At 55.8% G+C, this 26,917-nt stretch overlaps 2 protein-coding genes across 8 annotated transcripts in view; both read right to left on the bottom strand.

The window, feature by feature from the left end:
- ELAVL3 (ELAV like RNA binding protein 3) overlaps window positions 1-5,280 on the bottom strand; it is a 29,309-nt gene extending 24,029 nt beyond the window's left edge. For all 3 annotated transcript variants that reach the window (XM_017497723.2, XM_017497725.2, XM_017497724.2), the window contains exon 1: window positions 4,834-5,280. In XM_017497723.2, the coding sequence (XP_017353212.1) occupies window positions 4,834-4,842 (9 nt within the window). In that variant the 5' untranslated portion in view covers window positions 4,843-5,280. The remainder of the gene's footprint in view (window positions 1-4,833) is intronic.
- A 2,360-nt stretch (window positions 5,281-7,640) lies between these two features.
- ZNF653 (zinc finger protein 653) overlaps window positions 7,641-26,917 on the bottom strand; it is a 21,844-nt gene continuing 2,567 nt past the window's right edge. Inside the window, exons 2-9 of one of the 5 annotated variants that reach the window (XR_001816224.2) lie at window positions 21,695-21,738; window positions 19,312-19,527; window positions 11,160-11,774; window positions 10,855-11,026; window positions 10,638-10,749; window positions 9,873-10,037; window positions 8,293-8,392; window positions 7,641-8,102 (exon numbers count right to left, since the gene is read on the bottom strand). Coding sequence is in view for 3 of the 5 variants with exons in the window: in XM_017497712.2 (XP_017353201.1) it covers window positions 7,925-8,102; window positions 8,293-8,392; window positions 9,873-9,987; window positions 10,638-10,749; window positions 10,855-11,026; window positions 11,160-11,774; window positions 19,312-19,527; window positions 21,695-21,738 (1,552 nt within the window). In the remaining 2 variants the exon portion in view is untranslated. The remainder of the gene's footprint in view (window positions 8,103-8,292; window positions 8,393-9,872; window positions 10,038-10,637; window positions 10,750-10,854; window positions 11,027-11,159; window positions 11,775-19,311; window positions 19,528-21,694; window positions 21,739-26,917) is intronic. The other 4 variants (XM_037727602.1, XM_017497712.2, XR_001816225.2 and 1 more) reach the window with 4 other exon arrangements.

Raw genomic sequence — 26,917 nt, 5'->3', positions numbered from 1 at the left:
TTTTTTTGAGACAGAGTCCCCGCTCTGTCACCTAGGCTGGAGTGTAGTGGCACAATCTTGGCTCACTGCAACCTCCACCTCCCAGGTTCAAGTGATTCTCCTGCCTCAGCCTCCAGAGTAGCTGGGACCACAGGCATGTGCCACAATGCACGGCTAATTTTTTGTATTTTTAGTAGAAATGGGTTTTCGCCGTGTTAGCCAGGCTGCTTTCTAACTCCTGACCTCAGATGATCCGCCCACCTTGGCCTCCCAAAATGCTGGGAATATAGGTGTGAGCCACTGTGCCCGGCCCATTTACTCTTATAAAACAGATGGCACAGAAAGTCAGCTCCCTGCATCTCCAACTGGCTGAGAGTTGCTCCCGGGAGGGCTGCCTGGAGGACCACTTTGAAGACACATCCAGGCTCAAAAAGAACACGCATTGGGTTGATTACCAATGTCTGCAAGGCACCTGTGGTGATGCAGTAATGTTTGTGGCTGGGTGGGGAGGCTGAAACAGGAGGATTGTTTGAGCCTAGAAGTTTGAGACCAGCCTGGGCAACACAGTGAGATCCTGTCTCTACAAAACATTTCCAAAACAAATTAGCTGAGTGTGGTGGTACATGCCTGTAGTCCCAGCTACTTGGGAGGAGGTGGTGGTGAGAGGATTAACTTGAGCCCAGGAGTCTGAGGATGCAGGGAGTGTGATTGTGCCACTGCACTACAGCCTGGGCAAGAGGGTAAGACCCTGACTCTTAAGGAAAAAAGAAATGATGGAATAGAAACAGGGTTGCACAGGATACAAACGGTGAAACAAGAATTCCGGCCGGGCATGGTGGTTCACGCCTGTTAGCACTTTGGGAGGCTGAGGCAGGAGGATTACCTGAGGTCAGGAGTTTGAGACCAGCCTGGCCAACACAGCAAAACCTCATCTCTACTAAAAATACAAAAAGTACTAGGCATGGTGGTGGGTGCCTGTAACCTCAGCTGCTCCAAAGGCCGAGGCAGGAGAATCACTTGAACCTGGGAGGTGGAGGTCGCAATGAGCCGAAATTGTGCCACTGCACTACAGCCTGGGTGACAGAGGGAAACTGTCTCAGAAAAAAAAAAAAAAAAAAAAAAGAATTCAGTTTCAGGGTTTGGACTTCAGAGCCCACTCTTCTAACAAAAAGACCAGTAATAATAACAAAATAATAACAGCAAAGCGAAGCCAAGTACCTGTTCTCTGCCATGTCCTGGGCATCATGACATTTAAACCCACTCCATCAGCTGGGTCTATTAATTCAATTCAACAAATATTAACTGAGGGTTACACATGCCGGACTCCACCCTCCTCATGTTGTCCTCTGACAGTTATGCCAGCTCTCTATGCCTCTCTGTTCCTCCTTAAGGAAGGTATGGCACAGAGGTCTAACACGTATAGAGATGGGTTCTGAATTTGCATCCTGGATCATTGTGGGTTTTTTTTTCTTTCTTTCTTATTTTTTTGAGACAGGATCTTGCTCTGTTGCCCAGTCTGGAGTGTAGTGGTGTGATCATGGCTCATTGAAGCCTCAACCTCCTGGGCTCAAGTGATCCTTCTGTCTCAACCTCCCAAGCGGCTGGGTCTGTAGGCTTGCACCACTCGGTTGGCTAAATTTTCTCTTTTTCTATAGAGACGGGGGTTTTGCTATGTTGCCCAGGCTGTAATCCTCCTGCCTTAGCCTCCCAAAGTGCTAAGATAACTGGTGTGAGCCACCACGCCTGGCCCTGGAGATGGATTCTAATTTGCATACCAGCTTATTGAGGTTAAGAGTTTTATGTTGAGTTGATAATATTTGCTTTAAGAGCCCAAAGAGCAATCGGCAGTACACAAGCCACAGCTAGATCCCTATTATTATTAGTAGTAGTAGTATTATTTTTGAGATGGAGTCTCCCTCTGTTGCTTAGGCTGGAGTGCAGTGGTGTGATCTTGGCTCAGGGCAACCTCTGCCTCCTGGGTTCAAGCAATTCTCCCGCCTTTGCCTCCCTCGTAGCTGGGACCATAGGCATGCACCATCATCATCAGCTAATTTTTTGTATTTGTAGTAGAGATGGGGTTTTGCCATGTTGGCAAGTCTGGTCTCGAACTCCTGACCTCAAGTGATCCACCTACCTCGGGCTCCCAAAGTGCTGGGATTACAGGTGTGAGCCACTGCACTAGATCCCTATTTTTGAACTCAACTGAGCATGTGCAAAGTTTTCACTGACTTCCCACAACCACAGTGAACAGTAGAGAGGATCTGCCCCATTTCTCAGATGGAGACATTGAGGGTTAGTCACAGGGACCTATGACTTGTCCAGGATGACAGGAGAAGGTGGAGGGGATGGTGTCAACATCTGACCCCCTGATCCAATATCCCCAGAGCCGAAAGAGTTACCGGATGCCCCCTTCCCCATGGAGTCCCCAGCTCGAATGGAGTGAAGAGGTGACTGGGTGGGTCAGACCCGGGTTCCTAAGGAGGTTGAGGTAGCTCCCCCCAGGCCAGGTGTTCCCAACTTGACACCATTAGAAGGCCCAGCCTGCTAATCTGGCCACCACCCCTTCTCCCACACATCTGTGCCAGAGCTTAGCAGGACCAGTGTCGCGTTTCTCCAAGGCTGAGCCAGCTGAGCCGATAATGAGGATCAGATTGATGGAGGCCACACCCGCCCTGCTCCAGCCTGCAGTAAGTGCGCAGCCTGGGACAGTGGCCACGTGGGCATCAAAGGGACTTCGACGACTGGCCCCAGACAGAGATAGGGGGGTGGTAAAGTCAGAGAGAAGGAGGGCAGATCAAAGATAGAGGGTAAGGGAACCTTCCTTCCCATTCTCTCCAGTGCTTCTTCTAAGTCTCCCCCACTTTTGGTTTCTCACTCCCTCTTTCTTCCTGTTTCCCTCTTTTCTCCACTGTCCTGCCCTCTCTCTGAACCATTCTGTGTCCCTGGCTTCATCACTCTCTTCCTGTTTTCCACCATTGCACATACATCTGAGGTACAGATTTTGCAGTGAACACACCTGAAGCCACTTGTTTCTTAGAACCTCCTGTGTCTGACCCCCACGGCTCCCAGCTGCTCTCCTGGCCCCAGTCACAGTGACAGATGCCTGGATACCGGCCTGCGACAATAGGGCATTGAGTGGCTATACATGGTGAGGCTGGGCTACCACGTGGTGCTGACTGAGCCTCCTACTTCTGGGCCCTCCTTCAGTGCAGGGTCCTCCTGGTCTTAATTTATCACCTCTCCTCCTCCCAGCCCGTCCCCATGATACATCTCTGCCCGAGCGCTCGCTTACAGAAGAACCCAGGTCCTCAAGGCCCATGTGTGACCTCTGACCACACCCTCTTTCCCTTTGTGCATTAGTTTCCTTTTTCAAATGAGAGAACCGATCAGAGGACGCCTAGGAGATGCTGGACTGCTGCGAGAGTTCTGAGGTCCTCAGGAGGCCACACTCCAGTTCCCCGACCTGGGTGAGCAGCACGAAGCCCAGAGAAGGAAAGGAACCGTCCTGAGGTCACACAGCTGGTGAGCCAGGCTTCAGGGACCTCATTTCTCAGAGCCAGGTGGGCGGGTCCCAGGGTCCAGGAGGGGAGAGGCCCAGGCATGGAGGGAGCGCCGATCATGCCCCCACCCCCCACTGCTAGCCACGACTCGAAAAAGAGGCCCGGAAAGAGACAGAGTGCACAGAGACACACATGCAGAGACGGAGAGATAGGAAGAGCGGAAGAGGGAGGCTCGGGAGCCGGGACCAGACAAAGGACGCGAGGCGGCGCGGGGAGCGGAGTCGCGCGGCAGGGGCGGGGGTGGAGCCGGGGTGGGGCTATAACTGGCCAGCCCCGCCCCCGGGATACGCCCGGGCTGCCGAGTGGGAATCCGAGGGCTCGGGCGAGGCCGGGCCCCCGGGGCCCTGGGGGCGGGGCCTAGATGGGCGTGCCCGGGCGTGGCCAGGCAGGGCGTGGCAGGGCGGGAGGGGCCGCCCGCTCGGGAGCTGACCAGCTCCGTGGCTGCTGAAAGCACAGAGCGCGGGGCGAGCGGTGCGGGCTGGCAAGCCGGCGGCGCTCAAGGTCACCTCGCGGCCCAGAGCCTCGGCGAGGTGGGGAGCCTGGACCTGGCCTAGGGGGGCTGCCTCGGTCTCCTACCCCATATCCCTGGGGGCGGGGACCCGGGATCCGGGAGGTGCCCCCACCAACCCGCGGGCCCTCCTCTCCCCTCCCCCTCCCCGCAGCCCGAGGCGCCCGCGCGAGGCTACGGCCCGCGAAGAAGCGCCGAGAAACAAAGGGACGCGGCAGCGGCGGCGGCGGGCCCGCGGGGCCTCCGGGCGTGCCCCCTCCTCTCCCCTCCCCGCTTGCCGCAAGGTCGACGGGCTTGAGGACGAGACGCCCGCCTCCCGGGCGCGGCCGAGGCCCCGGGCGCGCGATCCGACGCCACCCGCTTCCCTAGGGCTCTCGGGGACGCCCTGTCGCTTTGGCCTGGCCCAGCACCAGGCATCGAGCCCTGCGTTTGCCTGGGCGGCCTGCGGGGTCTGCGCCTGGATGGAGGAAGCATCCTTAGCTGCCACGGCCCCTCCCCCATCAGGCCTGCTGGCGAGGGGGCCATCCCGCCTCCAGGGCGGCGTCGGATGCCCCCTGAATCGCAGTCGGGCTCCCAAAGGCCCCTCAGGCCAAGCTCTCAGCGCCCTCAGCACTCTGGGCGCGGCCCTGCCCACTCTCAGGCCCCGAGGCTCGGTCCTACCCCCCCCAACCGGGCCTAGCTAGGCCTGGTCCTACCCCCCCCTCCCCGCACCCGCCCAATCTCCGCGGAGCCTGGGCCCAACTCCTCCCAGTCCCGATTCCCTTTCGGCAACAGGGGAATACCTACAGTGACCATTCTTGTGTGCCCGGCGGGCGCGGTCCGTGTTGAGGGCGGCTCCGGGGGTCGTGCACTCTTAGGGGGGCGCCCGATGCTCACGCCGGGGTCCCGCCCGGGCGGCCTCTGGTGCGGCCGCTGCAGATGAGGCGATGAAGGCGGCGGCTCCCTCGAGGGCCAGGGACGGGCCCGAACCCGGGGATGCGCGAGTGGATGGCCGGGCCCCGGGGTGGCCTGCGGGCGGCAGGGGATGGAAAGAGGGAGCTGGCGCGGGGTTGAGGACGCCCCCTGCGCGGCCCCGCGGGGCCCGGGGAGGTTGCGCTTCCCGACAGAGATCGCGGCGCTCTGCCTTTCGCCGCCGCCCCTCTGTCGGCCTTGTCCGGTCCCGGGTGTTCAAGTCCTCTCCCCTCGCCCACCCTCCCTCCCTCCCTCCGGCCCGCGCTGCGCGCTCCGCGCTCTGGACCGCGCCGCCGCCGCCCCCGGCCCTTTATAGCAGCAGCTGCCAGCGCCGGCGTCGCTCATTGGCTGTGGCGACAGAGCTCCGCCTCCTCACAGTTCCCGACGGCGCGGCAGGTGGAAACGAGCGCGCGCTGGTCGGGACTCTGCACCCCACAAAAGTGTATCCTAGGTGCTCGGGTTGTCAGATTCAGGCCCTCCTTCCCTCGCGGCCCTTGCTTCCTGCCTTGGCATCCCTTCTTGGGCTGGTTTTCGGGCCAGGAAACGGGTTCCCCTCCTCCGTCCAGCACCTAGTGCTGGAGGAGCCAAGAGAGCGGGGAGATATTAGTGGTCTGAATATGCGACCTTCCAGAGGTGCTGTCCACTAAGGGGACTGGGACCTGGAACCAATATTTCAGTAGGCAGAGGCCTGGTTCCCCAGATTTGGAGGCACCAGGTGTAGACCACCTCAAGACCACGGAGGAGGGTGGCTAGTGTGGTCATAGTCTTCTGTGGAAGGAGGCTGGGACGCTGTTAGTTTAGAGTGGGCTGGGTGCTTCTAGGTTTCAAAAGGTGAGGACTGGCACTCCCCATTGCAAGGGAACTCTGCACTGCTCCGAAGGGGGTAAAAAGGTTTGGGGCTCAGTGTTCTGGATAATCCTTGCTGGAGCCCTGCAGCTCCGGGAAACCACAGATCCTTCTCGGACCCCACAAAACTGGGGTGGATGGATTTGCCACATAAATGTCCTGGCTTCCTCGGCTCGTAATTGGTCCTCCTGACTTTGGAGTCTCGCTCGCTCTCTGCTAGGGGGGACCTGGCCTCTCTCTAAGGCGTTGGGGGTGGCACAGCCTTCTTTGGTGCGCGGGCGCAGGTGCATGTTTACGTCGGGGCGCGGGAACACGCACACACTAGGGCGGGGTCGCCGAGGTGTTAGGCTTCAGCACCACAGACAGCAATCCGACGGTCGGGGCGAGGGCGCTGCGGGCGGGGTAACCCGGACCCCCTAACTGGAGAGCCCCAGTCCCCATCCTATCCTCGTTCCTGCACGCCCTTTAGGCTCCAGACTGTCAGAGAGCGCCACCAGCCAGGAGAGCCTAATTTGCCCAATCAGGGGCGGCCCTTGAGAGAACCAATTACTGGAAGATGCCCTAGAGATCGAGCCAATGGAAGCGCGCGTACCAGGGGATGCTGCCACGCCTGGAGAGGGCAGACCAATCGCAGTGGCCCGCACAATCGGGGCGGTGGCGGTGCGGGTCCCCGGGTGGCCCCTCCTGGGCTCGCTGGGGCGACCTGGCTGTCGATGCGGGGGACCCTAAGCGATGGTCTCTTCCCCCACCCGTGTTCCTCCCAGTTTCCGTCATCGGAAGCTGTGCCGGGAGGTGGGGGCTGCTCCTGGGCGCGCGGACCCCGCTGCGGTTCCCATGGAAACCTGCCGGCTCCGGCTGTTCTGGGAGAGCGGAGGGGACCTGCCTCAGGGGGGAAGGGAGCTCGCGGGGGCGGCCCCAGCGGCCGAACTCGCTCGTCCTTGCCGATTCTTGTCCCCGCCTAGGGTAGCCCCCCGGTTCGCAGCGCAAGCAGGCGTAGCTGGGGCCCCGCCCCACCCGAGCAAGCTGGTGAGGAGCCGGTGGGCCAATCTGCGCGTGGCGCCACAGGGCTCTCCTGGGCACGTGCCTGAGCTCGCGGCTGCAGTCCCCAGGGTCACGTGGCTGCAGCCACCGGGGCCTACGCGACTCGCGCGCCACCTGGCGGCCGCGCCTCGCTCCCCGCCGCTCTCCCTAGCGGCCCGCAGGAGGCGGCGGCCTCAGCATCCTCCTCCGGGAAATGGGGCCAGGGCAGCCGCTGCCAACTCCCCTTCCCCCCGCGGCTTCCTGTTTTAGGAACACGCCGAGCTGGTTCTACCTTGGGGTTTTAGCACTGATTGTTCCTCTGGCCTGAGAATTTCCTCCCCCACTTTTCTTCAGGGATAGATCTTTGTCATTCTGGCCTATGCGCAAATGCCACCTCCTCGGAGGCCCTCCCTGACCACCGACCTCAACAGCATCCCAACCTCAACAGCATCCCCGGAAAACAACGCATCACTCTCTTTTGCATGGTGCTTGTCACTAGCTGCAGATGTTTCTCATTTAGGGAATTGCTGAACGCCTCCCCCACCTCATCTCGGAGCTCGCTAAGGGTGGCAGATGGGTGCTCTGTAAGACCGGAGGAGTGGGCATTAGGGTCCTGAGTTCTGGGAGATGCCTTAGAGACCCCAGACCCCCAAGCCCCACCTCATCCTGTGGGATTAGGGGCTGTGTGGGGCTGCCCGGCCCAGGGGCATCCCCCCTGCCCGGCCTCGCTCAGGAAGGGATCAAGTAGGCTGGAGACAGGGACCTGGCACCCCAAATTATTCAGGCCCAGGAAAAGGGCATCTCCTTTCTCGCTCTTTAATCTCGCTCTGCTCTCTTGACACAGTTCCAGCAATGCAGCCCCAGGCACCAGCTTCAGAGAAGGATGTGGTGGGGCGGGGTGGGGAACCTGCCCAGGGGGCCCAGCCCTGGGGTGGGGCGGGGGCGCCTCCTTCCGGCCCGCGGTCTGGGCGGCCCTCGCAGCAGTCCAGGCCCCGGCAGGCCTGGGCGTGGTTGGTGTCCGAGCGGACGAATAAATAGGGGCGGTCAGTGGTCAGGTGGGTCAAGTGGGCTTGTGGTCTGGGTGGCTTTTGAGCGTGTGGAACTTGACGCTGTCCAGCTTCTCAAAGCGCTTCCCGCAGCGATCACACGTGAAGTTGTACTGCACCTCTGCCGTGTGCTTCTTCATGTGCCAGTTGAGCGACGCGCGCTGCCGGCACTGGTAGCCACAGATCTCACACCTGCCGGGAGCCCGTGGCAGCACGGGGTGGGGTCAGAGTGGGCTGGGCACCGTGGGGTGGGGTGGGGCCCTACAGGGCCCAGCGCTGGTGGAACCACGCCCAGGCACTGCGTGGGGGCAGAGTGCTCCCGGACCTGCTGGAATCCCCTCCCTCCCAATCCTCTAGCTATGCGGGGCGGCCTGTGACTCACTGCAGGGGGGTCTCGCCGGTGTGAGTGCGCCGATGTACCTCCAGGTGGTTCTTCCTCTTAAAGGACTTGCCGCAGGTCTCACAGGTGAATTCCCGGACACCTGGGAGCGGTAGGGACCAAGGCTGAGGACGGTGCTATTCGGGCAGGGGACTATGGTGTATCTCTGATGTGCTGCAGACTCTGATGCTAGAAGGAGCAGCAGGCTGTCTCCTTGCATCTCCCAGGACTGCAGGTGCAGACCGACCAAACACACGGAACCCTACGTCCTTCCCCTGCGACTGCTGGGAAACACAATCGAGTAGAGCTGAGATTCGAACTTGAGTCCCTGAGGGGCATAGGGTGCAAACTGCCATGCCAACATGGTTCTGAATTTGTCCCCAATATTTTTTTTGTTATTGTTGCTATTTTTCCCTGAGATGAAGTCTTGCTCTGTCGCCCAGGCTGGAGTGCAGTGGCTTGATCTCGGCTCACTGCAACTCCTGCCTCCCCAGATGAAGCAATTCTGCCTCAGCCTCTCAAGTAGCTGGGATTACTGGCATATGCCACCATGTCCGGCTGATTTTTGTATTTTTAGTAGAGACAGGGTGTCTCCATGTTGGTTCAGGCTGGTCTCAAACTTCCGATCTCAGGTGATCCACCTGCCTCAGCCTCCCAAAGTGCTGAGATTACAGGTGTGAGTTACCGTGCCCAGCCTTGTCCCCCATATTTGAACTTTGAATGATTTTGCATTAAAAAAAAAAACTTCTGCCAGGCTCGGTGGTTCACACCTGTAATCCTAGAACTTTGAGAGGCCGAGGCAGGCAGATCACCTGAGGGCAGGAGTTGGAGACCAGCGTGGCTAACATGGCAAAATCCCATCTCTATTAAAAAATACAAAAATTAGCCGGGTATGGTGGTGGGCGCCTGTAATACTCAGGAGGCTGGGGAAGCAGAATTGCTGAACCAGGGAGGCAGAGGCTGCAGTGAGCTGAGATCGCACTCCAGCCTGGGCAACAGAGCAAGGCTCCGTTGCAAAAAATAACCCCCTCAACACACACAAGAAAGAAAACAAAAAGAAACAATAACAACAAAAAGCACCCCAAATTTCTGACATCTCGAGATATCAGCAGCTCTGGCCCTCACTGTGTCCCCAGCCCACAAAGAAGACCAGCATCTCTACCACAAGTGGAAACAGAAGCCCAGTCCCAAATCAGCTGCCCCTCTCTGCCCAGCTCCCCTTCCTGCTCCTGCTTGGGTGGGCACTGGCTCTGGTCTGTAGCCCCGGGTGCTGCTATGGTTCCAATCTGGAAGAGCCCAGGTGGTGTCTTAGTCTTGCATGAGACCTGCTGGTGGGGTTGTGGGGATAGGAGGGGAGACAACCAGCCCCGCCCACCTCCTGTGATTGATTGGTAACAGTCCCCATTGTTGTGGCTCAGGTAGCTACAGCCTACTGAGCACAGGGAAGAGGCTTCTAGGGGCGCAGCTCTGTGCCAGGGAACTCAGCAATGGGTTTTGACCCTCCGGCCCGGCCCAGGCTCCCAGGCCCCGAGTCCCATGCCCCTGTGTCCCCAGCTCACGCACCAGCTGGCCCAGGGCCTGACCTGAATGGATGATCATGTGCCGCCGCAGGTGGTTGGATAGATAGAACTTCTTGCCACAGCCAGGATGAGGACACACTTTGGTCTTCCCTTTCCGATGAACAAGGTTGACATGGTTCTGGGGACGAGATGGGCAGGAGTGGGTCCCGTAGGCCCACTGAAGGGGCTCTGGGGGTTGGGGAGAGATGAAGGCAGCTGGAAGGCAGGCTGGGGCTGGCCTCCCCAGGAGGAGGGAAGAAGGCTACCCTTGCCCAACTCTGAGATTCCCAGGGGCACAACTGGGGTCAAAGGGCAGCTCTACTGAACACCTACTATGTGCCAAGCTCTGGACTGGGGTATCCGTCAACTCTGTGAAGGGCCAAATTAATGGATGAGGAAACTGAGGTTCCAGGCTCAGTGGTTTGGCCAGGGTCTCACAGGTGGGCAGTGGCAGGACTGGGACTGGATCTGAGGGCTGTCAGCAGATCAACAGGCTGTCCCGACTGATTCATTCCTCTGTTCTTCCATTCTTTAACTTACTGGCTCTAGCTTGCAGGCCTGGCATGTACTAGGTACTTAATATATGCATAATCAAAGCATGGCATGGCACATTCAAAGGCCTGTTACTGCGTCCCCCCATGCCAGGTGTGAGATGTGACAAGTCCCTGTCTCTGCCTTCAGTGACACCTCGTCAAACTCCAAAGGGCAAACTAGAGGTAGGACGTCCTGGTGGTGCCATGACCTGAGCCTTGTGGGCCTGGCCCAGGCTACTCTGGGTGGCGGCCTCACCTGGAAGCTGCTGAGGGCCACATAAACTTGGCTGCAGCCCTCGTATGGGCAGTGGAACATCTCGAGCAGGCCGTCAGCGTCCATCACCCGTGACCGCTTGCTCCGCCGCCTCCTGGAGGGGAAGGGGCCCATAAGGTTGGGGCTCCCGCACCAGGCAGGCTGGGGGCCTGGCCATTCCTACAGCTTGCCTTCACCCTCGCCCAGCCCTGGCACCCACTTCTCGGGCTCCTTGGGGATCTCGTAGATGATGGCTGACATGTCGCTGCCGTCCAGCTCCCCCCCGTCCACCTCTGCTGCAGGCTCCGCGCTCTCAGGCACCGTCGTTGCCAGCTCCGGGGCTACGGGCTCCTCTTTCTCCTCCTTCTTGAGCAAGCACAGGTCCTCCTTCTCTACGGGGTGGACACAGGGTGGTGTCCGCGGGGCACGAAGGCTGCTAAGGTGCCCACTTCGAGGGCCACTCCTCGCCCAGTCCCTCCCAGGCCCAACCACCCCCAGCCAGAGGCCATGGCAGGTCCCCCAGACCTTTCTTGGTCTCGATGCCTACTACAGCAGTGGCATCCGTGGTGCTGGGCTGGCTGCCCTCGGGCTCTGTCTGGGTGTAGGCCGCCACGCCCTCCATCATGGCACAGGGCACCTCCTCGCCCAGGCCACCGCCAGGGGCACCACTGCCTGCCGCCATGTTGAGGTGAATGCCCTCAGCTGTGAGAGCGTCGTAGCCAGGGCCTGCGATGATGATCACCTGTGAGCCAGGCACCATGCCCGGCATGGGGCAGCTGGCTACTACCTCACCCAGGGCCTCCTGAGGCACGTTCTCAAAGAGGGCGCCGGGGCCCGCACCCACTTGCATGGGCACTGGCATGCACACCACTGTCTCCAGGGCTTCAGGCCCACTGCCTGCTGGGTTGGGGCACAGCGGGGTCCCCTGCTCGGCGAGGCTCTCCACGTGGTGGACGTCAAAGGGGATGTGCACGCCCTCCTGAGTGATAAGCCCGCTGCTGCCCACCGCGCTGGTGGGCGTCACTGCTGCCGCCGCCGCCGCTGCACCCTTGACTGGCTGGCCCTCAGGACGCTCCTCAGAGTCGGAGCCAGAGCCAGAGCCAGACAAGTCAGAGCTGCTGGCCACCAGCCCATTGCCCACTGTGGGGACAGAAGAAAGGGAATGGTTATGATAGCTGCAGCCGCTGGTATTTGTTTAGTTTTTCTTTTCTTTTTTTCTGTTTTTTGAGACTCTGTTACCCAGGCTGAAGTGCAGTGGTGCGATCTCAGCTCACTGCAACCTTGGCGTCCTGGATTCAAGTGATTCTCCTGCCTCAGCCTCCCGATTAGCTGGGACTACATGCGCACACCACCACACCCAGCTAATTCTTGTATTTTCAGTAGAGAAGAGTTTCACCATGTTGGCCAGGCTCGTACTCCTGACCTCAAGTGATCTGCCTGCCTGGGCCTCCCAAAGTGCTGGGATTACAGGTGTGAGACACCTTGCCCAGCCCCGATTTTTTCAAGTAGAGACCAGGTCTTGCTATGCTACCCAGGCTGGCCTTGAACTCCAGGGCTCAAGGGATCCTCCTGCCTCGGCCTCCTAAAGTGCTGGGATTACAGGCGTGAGCCACTGTGCCCAGCCAGCACTTGGTATTTGTTGAGGGCTCTCCAGGGGTTAGACACTGTGACCCTCTCACTGCTCAAAACAGCAGTCACTTCTCAGTCCCCACTGCCCCTGACTGCTCCAAGATGACTGACCCAGCTGAACACCCCTTCTTCGGGGGACACTTTGCTCTCTTGGTCCCCAGACTCACACTCTGGTGTCCCCAAAGTGCTGGGATTACAGGTGTGAGACACCTCACCCAGCCCTGATTTTTTCAAGTAGAGACCAGGTCTTGCTACGCTACCCAGGCTGGCCTTAAACTCCTGGGTTCTAGGGCTCCTCCCGCCTTGGCCTCCCAGAGTGCTGGGATTACAGGTGTGAGCCACTGTGCCCAGCCAGCACTGGGCCCCTCCTGGTGGCTCCTTCCAAGTTTCTTTGGTTCTTGCAGGCCTGGAAGGCTAGGGCTGAGGCCTCTCCTCAGCACTCACCCCACCCCACCCCCAGGCTTGCCCAGGCTGATGGAGTTAAAGGCCACGCTCCAGTTCTCAATGCAAACTGAGTGTCCAATAATTCAATCCATTTTGACATTATCTTCCTGGAGCTGACATCAAATCCTATAAGTTAAAGGCTCAGTCCCACAAGACTGCCTGGACTTCAGATGTCAGCTGCAAGTCCTGGGCTACCCTGTATGTCTGACCAACAGGCTATAAATGGGGGGTTTCCATGACCCCATCCTCAGGTTTGATATTTGTCGGAACAACTCACAGAACTCAGAAAATGGCTCTACCTATGATTATAGCTTTATTATAAAGGATTCAACTCAGTGACAGCCAAATGGAAGGGCACACGGTAAGATATGGGGGATGTTATGGTCTTCCATGCCCTCTCCAGGGGCACCACGGCCCCAGCATCTCATGTTTTAGAGCCTTGCTCTGTTGTGCAGCCTGTAGCACAGCGGCACAATCTCGGCTCACGCAACTTCCACCTCCTGGGTTTAAGTGATTCTCCTGCCTCAGCCTCCCAAGTAGCTGGGACTGCAGGCGTGCACCACCACGCCCAGCTAATTTTTTGTATTTTTAGTAGAAACAGGGTTTTGCCATGTTGCCCAAGCTGGTCTTGAACTCCTGATCACAGTCATGAGCCACTGTGTCTGGCAAGTTTTTATAACTCTGTCTCCAGCTCCCTGTTCAGTCCCTGGGGGCTGGGGGTGGGGCTGAGAGATCCGTCTCTGATCCTGTGTTTGGTCTTACTAGCAATCAGCCCCCATCCAGAAGCTATCTAGGGGCCCCACTGGGAGTCACCTCATTAGCAAAGATTCAGGGGTGTTCCTAGGGGGCTTGTTATGAATAACAAAAAACACTCCTATCACTTGGGAAATTTCAAGGGTTTTGGGAGCTCTGTACCAGGAACCCAGGATAAAGACAGAGATGAGGTCTTGCTCTGTTGTCCTGGCTGGAGTGCAGTGGTTTGATCGTAGCTCATGACAGCCTCGAACACTTGGGCTCAAGAGATCCTCCTGCCTCAGCCTCTCAAGTAGCTGGGACTACAGAGACGCTCCACCATGATAGGGTAATTTTTAAATTTTTCTAGACACACAGTCTCACTATGTTGCCCAGGCTTGCCTTGACTTCCTGGTCTGGAGGATCCTCCCTCCTTTGCCTCCCAAAGCACTGGAACTACAGGAGACTAGCTATCTTTTTATTTTTTTTAAAGACAGAGTCTTGTTCTGATGCCCAGGCTGGAATGCAGTGACACCATCTCAGCTCACTGCAACCTCCACCTCCCGGGTTCAAGCAATTCTCCTGCCTCAGCCTCCTAAGTAGATAGGATTACAGGCACATGCCACCATGCCCGGCTAATTTTTTTATTTTTAGTAGAGACGAGGTTTTGCCATGTTGGCCAGGCTGGTCTGGAACTCCTAACCTCAGGTAATCTGCCTGCCTTGGCCTCCCAAAGTGCTGGGATTACAGGCGTGAGACACTGTGCCCAGCCAAGTATCTATTCCTTTTTTTTTTTTTTTTTTTGAGACGGAGTCTCGCTTTGTCACCCAGGCAAGAGTGCAGTGTGGCACAATCTCACTACAATTTCTGCCTCTCAGGTTCAAGTGATTCTCCTGTCTCAGCCTCCCAAGTAGTTGGGATTACAGGCATGAGCCACCACGCCCAGCCAAGTATCTATTCTTATTAATACTATAACCACCCACGGCCTGGTGACTCCATGTGCAGCTCCTTCCTAGACCTTCCCGTCGAGCTCCAGATTATTCCATCACATGACCCCACCTAAGAGGGTCTCACAGGCATCTCAAACTCAGATCTGCAATACTGGGCTCTGAATCTTCCCTCCCACAAAGCCTGCACTGTTCACAGGGTGTGCCTGACTCAGCGGATGGCAGCTCTGTCCCTCCAGTGGCTCATGCCAAAGTCCTGGGGCTCTTCTTGACTTCTCTCTCTCTCACACCCACTTCCAATCTGTCAGCAAAACCTGTTGGTGCTGCATCCAAAATATATCCACCTGCAGCCTGACCGCTTCTCTTACTTCCCCTGCAGCTGCTGGTCACGGCCCCTCCATCCCCCTGGCAGGGCCAGTACAGTCCCTTCTGCTGGGTCCCCGGCTCCTGACAACCTGCTCCTTACCTCCTGTGAAAGACGCAGACCAGCTGCTCACTAAACCCCTCTCCACCTGGCACCAGCACCGACTACATTTCCCAGCATCCCTTGCAGCTAAATGTGGCACCATGTCGCTGAGTCCCAGCCAATGGAATCCAAATGGACAGGTGCTTCCAAAGTTGAACCTCCACTTTTCTCTCCAACCACCCAGCCAGGGCCCAGAAGGAGGCTGGAGCCACAGGAAGGAAAGAACATGAGTCCATGAACGAAAGGCAGCCTGCAGGCTAGAAGCACCAGGCTTTGTATGTGGGAAACAAACTACTGTGCTATGTCACGAGAGCTGGCGTGTGTCTGTTTCAGGAGGTGTTCAATTACCTACTGCCTTTGCCTCCTCTCCTAACGTCCTTGGAGACGCTAGACAGGTTCCTGCCTCAGGGCTTTTGCACCTGTCATTCCCTCTGCTTGAATTCTCTTCTGTCCGACACTTGAGAAGGTTCCTCCCTTCCCTCCATCAGACCCTTCATTAAAGGGCATTTCTTCAGGGGGAATTTTCTGACCATTCTGCCTCAAATAGTTCCTTTTCCCTCCTTTATTTTTTCCCAAAGCATGTAACCCCTTACAGGGCACTCTATATTTTATTTTTCAGATGGAGTTTCGCTCTTGTCATCCAGGCTGGAGTGCAATGGTGTGATCTTGGCTCACCACAACCTCCACCTCCCAGATTCAAGCGATTCTCCTCACTCCGTCTCCTGAGTAGCTGGGATTACAGGCACACACCATCATGCCTGGCCAATTTTTCTATTTTTAGTAGAGACGGTGTTTCACTGTGTTGGACAGGCTAATCTCGAACTCCTGACCTCAAGTGATCCATTTGCCTTGGCCTCCCAAAATGCTGGGATTATAGGTGTGAGCTACCACAGGCGGCCTAAATTTTATTGATTGATTGATTGATTGATTGAGACAGTGTCTCCCTCTGTTGCGTAGGCTGGAATGCAGTGGTACAGTCACAGCTCACTGTAGCCTTGAGCTCCTAGGCTCAAGTGATCCTCCTTTAGCCTTCTAAAACAGAGAGGTACACCACTATGCCACACTTTTTCATTTTTTGGCTAGAGATGGGGTCTCCTGGCCTCAAGCAATCCTGCCTTGGCTTCTCAAAGCACTGGGATTACAGGCTTGAGCCACTGTGCCCAGCCTACAGTCTGTATTTTTATTAGTTTATCCTGCTCCATTTCCTCTCTAGAATGTAAATTCCATAAGGTTGCGGGCTCCCTGTGCAGAGCCCCTCGTGCTAAGAAGGCTGCCTGGGGCACAGTGAGGGTTTGTTCCAATAAATGAACGAATCTCAGTTCCCCAATCTTGGCTCACTGCAACCTCTGCCTCCTGGGTTCAAGTGATTCTCATGCTTCTGCCTCCCAGGTAGCTGGGATTACAGGCATGCGCCACCATGCCCGGCTAATTTTGTATTTTTAGTAGAGACGGGGTTTCTCTGTGTTGGTCAGGCTGGTATCGGACTCCTGACCTCAGGTGATCAGCCTGCCTCATCCTCCCAAAATGCTGGGATTATAGTTGTGAGCCACTGTCCCTGGCTGTTTTGGGTCTTTAATGAATAAATATGTATAAGGGCTTAGGACAGTAGGGAGCTCAAAGTAGGCATCCTGTAAGTTTCCTATTGTTATTATCTCAGTGCCATTCATTCAGTGCAGTGAGATGCCCACTCTTGATAGACCTGGGGTGGCAGCAGGGTTGGTGATAAGGATGATCAGACTCTCTTTCTAAACAATTTCCCCTTGTCCTGTAATCTGCAGGGTGGGCGAACACCGTGGCACCATCCTGAAGGAGGGGGCAGTCACCCAATAAGCAGAGGGAATGGCCAGAGGAAGCGTCTGGGTTCACGTGACTGCAGCATCTGCTAAATCTGGCTGACCCCAGACTTCTCCCCAGAGAAGTCGGCACTAAAAGAAATAGCTGTGGGCAAGGCACAGTGGCACATGCCTGTAATTCCAGCACTTTGGGAGGCCAAGGCAGGAGGATTACCAGAGCCCAGGAGTTTGAGACCAGCCTGGGCAACATAGTGAGATCCTGTCTTTACAGAAAATTTAAAAATTAGCTGGCTGTGGTGGTGTATGCCTGTGTTCCCAGCTACTCAGAAGGGTGGGGTGGGAAGATCACTTGAGCCCAGGAGTTGGAGGCTGCAGTGAGCTATGACTGCACCACTGTACCCAGCCTGAGCAACAGAGTGAGACCCTGTCTCTAAAAAAGTAAATACATAAAAATAAAGGCGAGGTGTGGTGGCTCAAGCCTGTAATCCCAGCACTTTGGGAGGCCAAGGCGGGCGGGTCACAAGGTCAAAAGATCGAGACCATCCTGGCCAACATGGTAAAACCCCATCTCTACTAAAAATATAAAAATTAGCTGAGCATGGTGGCGCACACCTGCAGTCCCAGCTCTTTGGAGGCTGAGGCAGAAGAATCACTTAAACCCAGGAGGTGGAGGGTGAAGTGAGCCGAGATCACACCACTGCACTTTAGCCTGGCAAGAGAGCAAGACTCTGTCTCAAAAATAAATAAATAAAATAAAATAAAGTTAGCCATGTGCGGTGCCTCATGCCTATAATCTCAGCACTTTGGGAGGCCAAGGCAGGAGGATCACTTGAGACCAGGAGCTCGAGATCAGCCTGGCCAATGTGGTGAAAACCTGTCTTTACTAAAAATACAAAAATTAGCCAGGCATGGTGGCTCATGCCTGTAATCCCAGCTACTGGGGAGGCTGAGATGACAGAATCGCTTGAACCTGGGAGGCAGAGGTTACAGTGAGCCAAGATAACACCACTGCAGTCGAGCTTGGATGACAGACAGATACTCTGTCTCAAAAAAAATAAAAATAAAAATAAAAAGTTGAGGCCGGGAACACTGGCTCACGCCTGTAATCCCAGCACTTTGGGAGGCCGAGGTGGCTGGATCACCAGAGGTCAGGAGTTTGAGACCAGCCTGGCCGACATCTCTACTAAAACTACAAACAACTCTACTAAAACTACAGAAAGTAGCCAGGTGTGGTGGTGCACATCTGTAATCCCAGCTACTTGGAAGGCTGAGGCAGAATTGTTTGAAACTGGAAAACAGGTTGCAATGAGCCGAGATCGCACCATTACACTCCAGCCTGCACAACCAGTGCAAGACGCTATCTCAAAAATATATAAATAAATTTAATTACATTAAATAAAAAAGAAAAAGTTGAGTTGGGGCATAAGGAAGCTGGTCTGGGTGCAGCCCACACCCCAGCCTGACCCATCACCAGATGGACCAGTCAGATCACTCCTGGGGCCTAGGGTTCCTCGACTGACAAATGGGGCTGATGACAAGGCCATGGGGAGGATTCAGGGCGGCTCAGTGCAGGGTTAGGAGTGGCACACAGTAAGGGAGACAGTAAAAGGCAGAAGAGGGCGGAAGGCAGGTCCCAGATCACTGGACAGGGCAGCCAAGGGGCCATGGCATGCTGGAAGCCTGGCCGACCCTTGGTGGGACGGCTGTTGGTGGGGGCACCCACCCAGAACACCTCTCGCCCCCGGCTTCCCCTTGGCCAGCTGGGATGCCACCTGCTCCGAGATGCCAGCCAGCACTGGCTCAGCCCCGGTGGCTGCCCCACCCTCAGCCCTGACAGGGCGCCTGGCAGCAGGCCCCACACTCCTTTTCTAGCCAATGCCAAACCCCTGAGGCCACAGGCAGCCCCCTCACCACCCCCACCAGGGCCAACTGGGCCTCCCTCACTAAATCCTTCCTGGCTGCCCCATGGGATGGGAAGGAGAGAGGCAGGGACCTTGAGGGTAGGAGGGAGGAGGAGAAAGGGGAATGAAAGGAAACAAGAAAGAGAGGGAGGATGAGACAGAGAAAATGAAAGATCAAGGAAGGAGGAGACAAAGGCAGCTCAAGGGAGGAGAAATGGGGACCAGGAGGGGAACAGAATGAAGTGGGGATGGCAAGAAGCGAAGCCTGGAAAGGCAGAAAGTGAGAGAATGGGACTGGGAGCTGGAGAAAATAAAAAAGGAGGTAGTGGCCAGCTTAGCCAGGACTCCAGAGGGCATCTGAGCCTACAGAGCCATAAGGCTGGGATGGTTCAGGCGGCCGTGTCGCTGTGGGGGCCGAGCCCTGCCCCAGCAGGCCTGCCCCCGCCCCAGCTGCCAAGCCAGGGCTCCTGGGCCCTCAGCCAGCCCTGCTGGGGAATGGCCTTGGGCACATATGGGCAAACTGCTTTGTAAGGAGGGACTGCCTCCTCACTTGGGTTCTGTAAGGACTCAAAGAGGTCAAGGTCATGAAGGGATCAGCCTGGCCCACCGTGTCCCCACTCTGTCCCAGTGCCAGAGCCAGAGCCAGAGCCAGAGCCAGAGCCAGAGCCACTGTGGCTGCTATTCTGTTTGCAATGCTGGCCTAGGGCTGGTAAGAAGCCCCTAGACATGGGCGGCCCCCTGTGTGCCCTCGCCCCACAGACCCACCTTTGTCACTGTCGGGGTCTGAGTCGCTGAGGGGCTTCAGGGGCGAGTGCAGGTCCTGGAAGTAGCGGTGGCCAGCTTCGCACTGCCACACGGCCGTGGTATACAGGCCAAAGGTGGGGTCTAGCTCCGCCAGGTGCGGCTCATACGGGCAGCGGTGCTTGTGGTCCTCGTACCAGATTACCACGTTCTTCAGGCAGTTCACGTTGCGTCGCCGCCCTGTGGACACAGGGCTGAGGGGTGAGTGTAAGGGACAGGGCTCAGCCCATGGTGACACGGCTACCTGAACCACCTGGGCCTTGAGGGTCCCATGGGTTGGGAGGCCCTACTGAGTGCCACCCAGGCCTGTATCTAGTTTAGAGAGGCAAACTGAGGCTCAGAGAGGAGAGGCACCGGTAACAGGACTGTTCAATTGGTCAAGTCATATAAACAGTGGAGCCTGGCACACAGGAGGTGCATAATTGTTAGCTGCTTGTTATTGTTCTAATCTTCATCAAACGCTTCGACCAGTGCAGTCCTCCCTGGCTCCTGCCCTAACCACCCCCTATAGCCACAAGGGGGCGCCTGTCAACAGCCAAGTCAAGTCTGGTCCCTTTTCTGCGCAGAATCCCCAACAAGGGCACTGCCCAATGCCTTACGCCTCCAATGCCAGCACTTTGGCAGGCAGAGGCCGGCAGATCACTTAAGGCCAGGAGTTTGAAATCAGCCTGGCTAAGATGGCAAAAACCTGTCTTCACTAAAAATACAAAAATTTGGCCGGGCGTGGTGGCTCACACCTGTAATCCCAGCACTTTGGGAGGCCAAGGTGGGCTGATCACAAGGTCAGGAGTTCGAGACCAGCCTGATCAACAGTATCGCTTAAGCCCGGGAGGTGGAGGATGCAGTGAGCCGAGACTGCACCACTGCACTCCAGCCTGGGTGACACAGCAAGACCACCTCCCTCAGGGTAAAAGCCAAAGTCCTCCTTTCGGCCCACAAGGTCCACTGTGACTTGTCACCTCACTGCCCTCACCAGCTTGGTCACTACTCCAGCCACACGGCCTCCTCACTATTCCTGGAGTGGGCTAGGCGTGGCTTTGCTTCAAGGCCTTTGCATAGGCTATGCCTGCTTCCTCCAGATAACTGTCATGCTCCCTCCCCACATCACTCAGGTCTCCCCCAAATGCACCCACCTCTGAGAGGCCACCCCCTGCCCAGTCACTGTGGTTGACCATAACTTGCTGTCTGTTTTCTCCAGGTAGTACCTAGATGCCATCTGTGGCCATTTGTTTACATGTGCCCTGACTGTCTCTCCCACCAGAATGTCAATTCCTCAAGAGCACGAACACTGCTGTTTTGTTCCTTCTGTACCCCCAGTGCCCCCGGCCAGGGCCTGGCACACCGTAGGTGCTCCAGGAACATTGGCTGGATGAGAGAACACTGTGTAAGGGGTGAGCATGGTGGAGCCAAACGGCCTGGGTTTGAATCCTGGCTCTACCCCTCCCCAGCTGGGTGGCTCTGGGCAAGTGACTCGGCTTCTCGGAGCCCCAGGTGCCTCCTCTGAGCTGGGGGAAATAAGGGATTCCCAACCCTGAGGGCTGCCAGGTAGGAGGGAGGGAGTGAAGACATTACCAGGGCACAGAACAAGGCTGGGGACACAGTGAGTGCTGGGATATGTATCTGTGACTTGTGTGATGGTCCTGGTCCCTCGGCCAAGTGGGATGACAGCATGCCCCCCAACCCCGCCCTCTGGGCTGGGAGATGAAGAGGGGGCCCAGAAAAGGGGTCTGGGTCTAGGGAATGCACCCAGGGTCTCTAACCACAAGGGCAATAGAGTCATCGCCCACAGCCGCCTCTCCAGCCCAGCTCTTTCCCTCCTTATTGTGCTCCTCAACCCTTAAGGAGCTCATCCCTTGAGGAGTGCAATCCCTTGAGGATTCAGGGTCAAGGTCATAGGTCACCCCCACCTCCGAAGCATCCTAAGAAGGGGAGGGGCTCACTGCCACCAGGGGGCCTTCACCTTGCTGGACATGGCCTGGGACCCCCAGCTCCAGGGCTCAGAGCTGTGCAGACCGTAGCTGTTCAGACTCCCTCCAACTGGTAGCCAGCAGGACAGGAGGGATGACCTCCAGACCTCTCCTTTAACCACCAGTACCTTGCTCCCTCTGCCCTTCAGGCTCTGCACAAGCTATTCCCTCTGCTCCGCTCTCCCCTGACCGACTCCCATGCCAGGAGCAGGAGACTGAGGAAGCCAAGCACATTGCGCCTGAGACACACACACCTGACTTTGAGGTCTGGCTCTGCCGATTCTAACTGTGCTGCCGATGGCAGTGACCTGGGCTCTCTCGGCCTCGATCTCCATATTCCCACCACTCCCACCTCCCTCAGAGGCTGAGCTTCCACTTACTTTTCTTCCGCTTTGGCTTTTTGGGGACCTGCTCCCAAGGCTTCCTGCAACAGAGAGAGGCAGTGAGGGTGAACACAGGGCCAGCGCTGGGCCTGTCTGACCTATAAGTAACAACAATAGCTACAGCCACTGGTCATGGTGCACTGAAACAAAATCTGAACTTTTTTTTTTTTTTTTTTGAGACAGAATTTTGCTCTTGTTGCCCAGTCTGGAGTGCAGTGGTACAATCTCAGCTCACCACAACCTCTGCCTCCTGGGTTCAAGTGATTCTCTTGCCTCAGCCTCCTGAGTAGCTGGGATTACAGGCATGCGCTACCACGCCTGGCTAATTTTGTATTTTTAGTAGCAGCAGGGTTTTGCCATGTTGGTCAGGCTGGTCTCCAACTCCCGACCTCAGGTGACCCATCTGCCTCGGCCTCCCAAAGTGTTGGGATTACAGGTATGAGCCACTGTGCCCGGCGCTTTTTTTTTTTTTTTATTATTGAGATGGAGGCTCATTCTGTCGCCCAGGCTGGAGTGCCGTGGTACTTTTTTGGCTCATTGCAGCCTCCGCCTCCCAGATTCACATGATTATCCTGCCTCAGCCTCCCGAGTAGCTGGGATTACAGGTGTGAACCACCTCTCCTGTTTTTTTTGAAGGAGTCTTGCTCTATCACTCAGGCTGGAGTGTGGTGGTGTGATCTCAGCTCATTGCAACCTCCGACTCCTAGGTTCAAGTGATTCTCATGCCTCCAGAGTAGCTGGGATTACAGATGTGCACCAGAGTAGCTGGGATTACAGGCGTGTGCTACCATGCCAAGCTAATTTTTGGGTTTTTTTTGTTTTTTTAGTAGAGACAGAGTTTCACCGCATTGGCCATGCTTGTCTTGAACTTCTGACCTTAGGTGATCCACTCACCTTGGCCTCCCAAAGCGTTGAGATTACAGGTATGAGCCAGTGCACCGAGCCAGAAATCTGAACTTCTATGTACCTGTCCCCAGCTCCAGCACTGTGTCACCAGGTCCCTCACTTGGGCTCTCTCCCCGACTGCCACCAGCCCTGGGAGGGGGGTCTAGTATTATCGCCACCTCAATGAGCAGGAAAAACAGGCTTGGAGGGGTGAGGCCACCTGCCTGAGGTCCTACGGTCAGAGAGCAGAGAATTAACAAAGTAGGTATGAAAGGTTGGTGTGGAAGCAGAATTCCAAGATGGCCCCCATTGTTCACCGGGGACACAGGCCCTGTGTGATCCTCTTCCCCTGAGCCAGGCAGGCCTGTGAGTAGGATTGGGTGCCAAGCCTTGGTTAGATGCCTGTGAGTTAATCAAAAGGGAGCATATCTTGTAGGGCACAGTGGCTCAGGCCTGTAGTCCCAGCTCCTTGAGAGGCAGAGAGTGGTCTTGGCCCACAGCCAGCAAGTCAGTGGGTACTGTCTGGGTGTTGTGTCTCACACCTGTAATCCTAGCATTTTGGGAGGCTGAGGCAGGAGGACTGCTTGAAGCCAGGGGTTCAAGACCAGCCTGGGCAACATAGCAAGACCCTACGTCTATTTATATATACATATATATATATATATATTTTTTTTTTTTTTAATTTAAATTTTAATTTTTTTTTTAAGGCCAGGCTTGATGGCTCATGCCTGTAATCCCAGCACTTTAAGAGTCTAAGAGGGGTGGATTGCTTCACGCCAGAAGTTGGAGACCAGCCTGGAAAACATGGTGAAACTCTGACTGTAAAAAAAAAAAAATACAGAAATTAGCCAGGCAGAGTGGCATGCACCTGTTGTCCCAGTTACTCAGATGGTTGAGGTGGGAGGATCACCTGAGCCTGGGAATGTCAAGGCTGCAGTGAGCTGTGATCACGCCACCGCACTCCAGCCTGGGCAACAGAGTGAAACCCTGTCTCAAAAACAGAGAAACAAATAAAAACAAACAAAACACGATCTTGGTCCTGCTGCAGCCCTGTCACTTAGTCATCAATAAGCAAATGGTACAATGATCATTATGATTATCAGTATCACCGTGGAGCCCGGGCCCCCTGGCACACTGGTCTCCCTGCTGTGGCCCAGACCTGCTCTTGCCACAGACATCCTGACAACCAGTCTAGTGTCTTTTATCAGCAAAACTGCCCACCCCACTCTGACTCCTGCCTACCCCTGTTAACAATTCTCAGCCCCATACCCATCTGGTCCCCAGGACTGTACCTTGGGGCTCCTCCATCCTTCCTAGCCCAGGCTCTGCCCCTGCTGGAGGCTCTGCTCCTCCACGTCCCATCCCATGTGACTCTATCCCTTCCTATGGCTCTACCCTTCCCTGCAAGGGGACTCACTGGCTGTGGATATCCTCACCCCACCCAAAACCCAAGTCTAACTGTTTGCCCAGGCTAGAACACGGTGGTGCCATCTCAGCTCACTGCAACTTCCGCCTCCCAGGTTCAAGTGATTCTCCTGCCTCAGCCTCCTGAGTAGCTGGAATTACAGGTGTCCGCCACCATGCCCAGCTAATTTTTGTACTTTTGGTAGAGACAGGTTTTGCCATGTTGGGCAAGCTGGTCTCGAACTCCTGATCTCAAGGGATCTGCTCACCTTGGCCTCCCAAAGTGCTGGGATTATAAGTGTGAGCCACTGTGCTGGGCCCCAAACCCCAGTCCTAATGTCCACAGCCACCTCCACCCACTCACAACTGGAGGCTGGGAGTGTCACACTGCAGTGGGAACAGTCTTGGGTATCAGCCAGACCCAAGTTCAAGACTAAGCTCTTTTTTGTTTTTTTTGAGACAGAGTATCCCTCTGTCACCCAGGCTGGAGTGCAATGGCACACTCGTGGCTCACTGCAAACTCCGCCTCCTGGGTTCAAGCAATTTTCCTGCCTCAGCCTCCTGAGTAGCTAGGATTATAGGTGTGTGCCACCACGCCTGGCTAATTTTTGTATTTTTAGTAGAGACAGAGTTTCACCATGTTGGCCATGCTGGTCTCGAACTCCTGACCTCATGATGCACCCGCCTCAGCCTCCCAGAATGCTAGGATTACAGGCCACCTGCCTGGCCTCAGCTCTGCTATCAACTGCCTGTGTGACCTCAAGCAGGTCTTATCCCCTGAGCCTCAGTTTTCCTGTGTGTCAAGTGGAAACAGTAGCAGTGCTACTGAGTCAGAGTCAGCACAGGACCAAAGAAGGTCATGTGTAATATGGTGAGTACCACTCTCCAACCCCAAAGCACGGCTTTCTCCCTCAACCTGCCTTCCCTGTCCTGTCTGCTTCTCCAAGTTCTGCCACTTCTCTGACTTGCAGCAGAGACCACTGGCATCTAGGACCACAGTTATTGGGGCTCCTCAGGCCTTGGCTTTGCTGTTCCCTGTCATTTGCTTTCAATCTTCACTCATTCATTCCCACCAGCATCTAAATATGCTGTTATTTCTCTCATCTTGGATTAAAATCATTTTGATACACACCTTCCCCAACTGCCCCTTCCCCATGTCTTTTTTTTCTGAGACAGGGTCTCGAAACGTTGCCCCAGCTGGAGTGCAGTGGCATCATCACAGCTCACTGAAGCCACGACCTCCAGGGCTCAATGGATCCTCCTGCCTCAGCTTCCCGAGCAGATGGGACCACAGGAATGCACCATCACCCCCAGCTAACTATGGCATTTTTTATAGAGATTGGGTTTCACCACATTGCCCAGGTTGGTCTCCAGTTCCTGGGCTCAAGCAATCCTCCTGACTTAGCCTCCCAAAGTGCTGGGATTACAGGCGTGAGCCACTGCGCCCAGCCTCCTTCCTCATTTCCCCGCTTTGCCACAGTTGTCTACACTCGCTGTCTCCATGTCCTCTCCTCCGTCTAACTAGAAATCCTCCAGTCAGAGCTTTTCTCCACCACACCACACAATGTCCCATCACAGTCGCCAGTGACTGCCATTTCACTTGGCCCAATAGCATTGGACCCGACAGATGCTTCCTTTGGCCTCCTGGGCGCTGCCACTAGCCCTGGGGCTGCTGCTTCTCTCACCTCCCTTACCAAGGAGAGCGAATGACACACTCAGAACTATTTTGTCTAGAAGTATCCCATTAGTAATTTTTTTTTTTTTGAGACGGAGTCTTGCTCTGTCACCCAGGCTGGAGTGCAGTGGCACGATCACGGCTCATTGCAACCTCCACCTCCTGGGTTCAAGCTATTCTCCTGCCTCGGCCTCCCGAGTAGCTGGGATTACAGGTGCACGCCACCATGCCCAGCTAATTTTTTTGTATTTTCAGTAGAAATGAGGTTTCACCGTGTTAGCCAGGATGGTCTTGATCTCCTGACCTTGTGATCTGTCTGCCACGCCCTCCCAAAGTGCTGGGATTACAGGCATGAGCCACCGTGCCCAGCCCTCTTTTCATTTTTTATTGTTGTCAAGAGTAGACTGAACCTCTTTGGACTTATCACCAGCTTTACCAATTGTCAACTCTTGGCTAATCTTGTTTTACAATGTGTAACCCATCCATCATTCCAGCCGCACACATCCTAGAGAGAGTTTCTTCTAAAATATAAACGAGGCTAGGCCAAGCATCGTGGCTCACGCCTGTAATTCCAGCACTTTGGAAGGCCAAGGTGGATGGATAGCCTCCTGAGGTCAGTAGTTCAAGACCGGCCTGACCAATATAGTGAAACATGAACTCTATTACAAATACAAAAAATTAACTGGGCATGGTGGCGGCTGCCTGTAATCCCAGCTACTCAGGAGGCTGAGGCAGGAGAATCACTTGAACCCAGGAAGCAGAGGTGATAGTTAGCTGACATCGCGACATTGCACGCCAGCGTGGGCGACAGCGTGAGACTCTGTCACACACACAAAAAAAATACACACACACACACACACACACACACACACACGCCCCAGGCTGGGTGCAGTGGTGTGTGACTTGTAGTCCCAGTTACTCTGGAGGCTGAAGTGGGAGAATCACTTGAGTCCAGGAGTTCAAGACCATTCTGGTCAACATAGCAAGACTGCATCTCAAAATAAATAAATAAAAAAGGAAATAAAAGGCCGGGCACGGTGGCTCATGCCTGTAATCCCAGCACTTTGGGAAGCCAAGGCAGGCAGATCACTTGAGGTCAGGAGTTCAAGACCAGCCTGGCCAACATGGTGAAACCTTGTCTCTACTAAAAACACAAAAATCAGCCAGGTGTGGTGGTGCATACCTGTAATCCCAGCTATTCAGGAGGCTGAAGCAGGAGAATCAGTTGAACCCGGGAGGTAGAGGTTGCAGTGAGC

The sequence above is a fragment of the Cebus imitator genome, unplaced genomic scaffold (assembly GCF_001604975.1).
Source record: "Cebus imitator isolate Cc_AM_T3 unplaced genomic scaffold, Cebus_imitator-1.0 Scaffold234, whole genome shotgun sequence".
Classification (NCBI taxonomy): Eukaryota; Metazoa; Chordata; class Mammalia; order Primates; family Cebidae; genus Cebus; species Cebus imitator.
The sequence above is the reverse complement of the archived record's forward strand: the minus strand, read 5'-3'. Positions and strand labels throughout refer to the sequence as shown.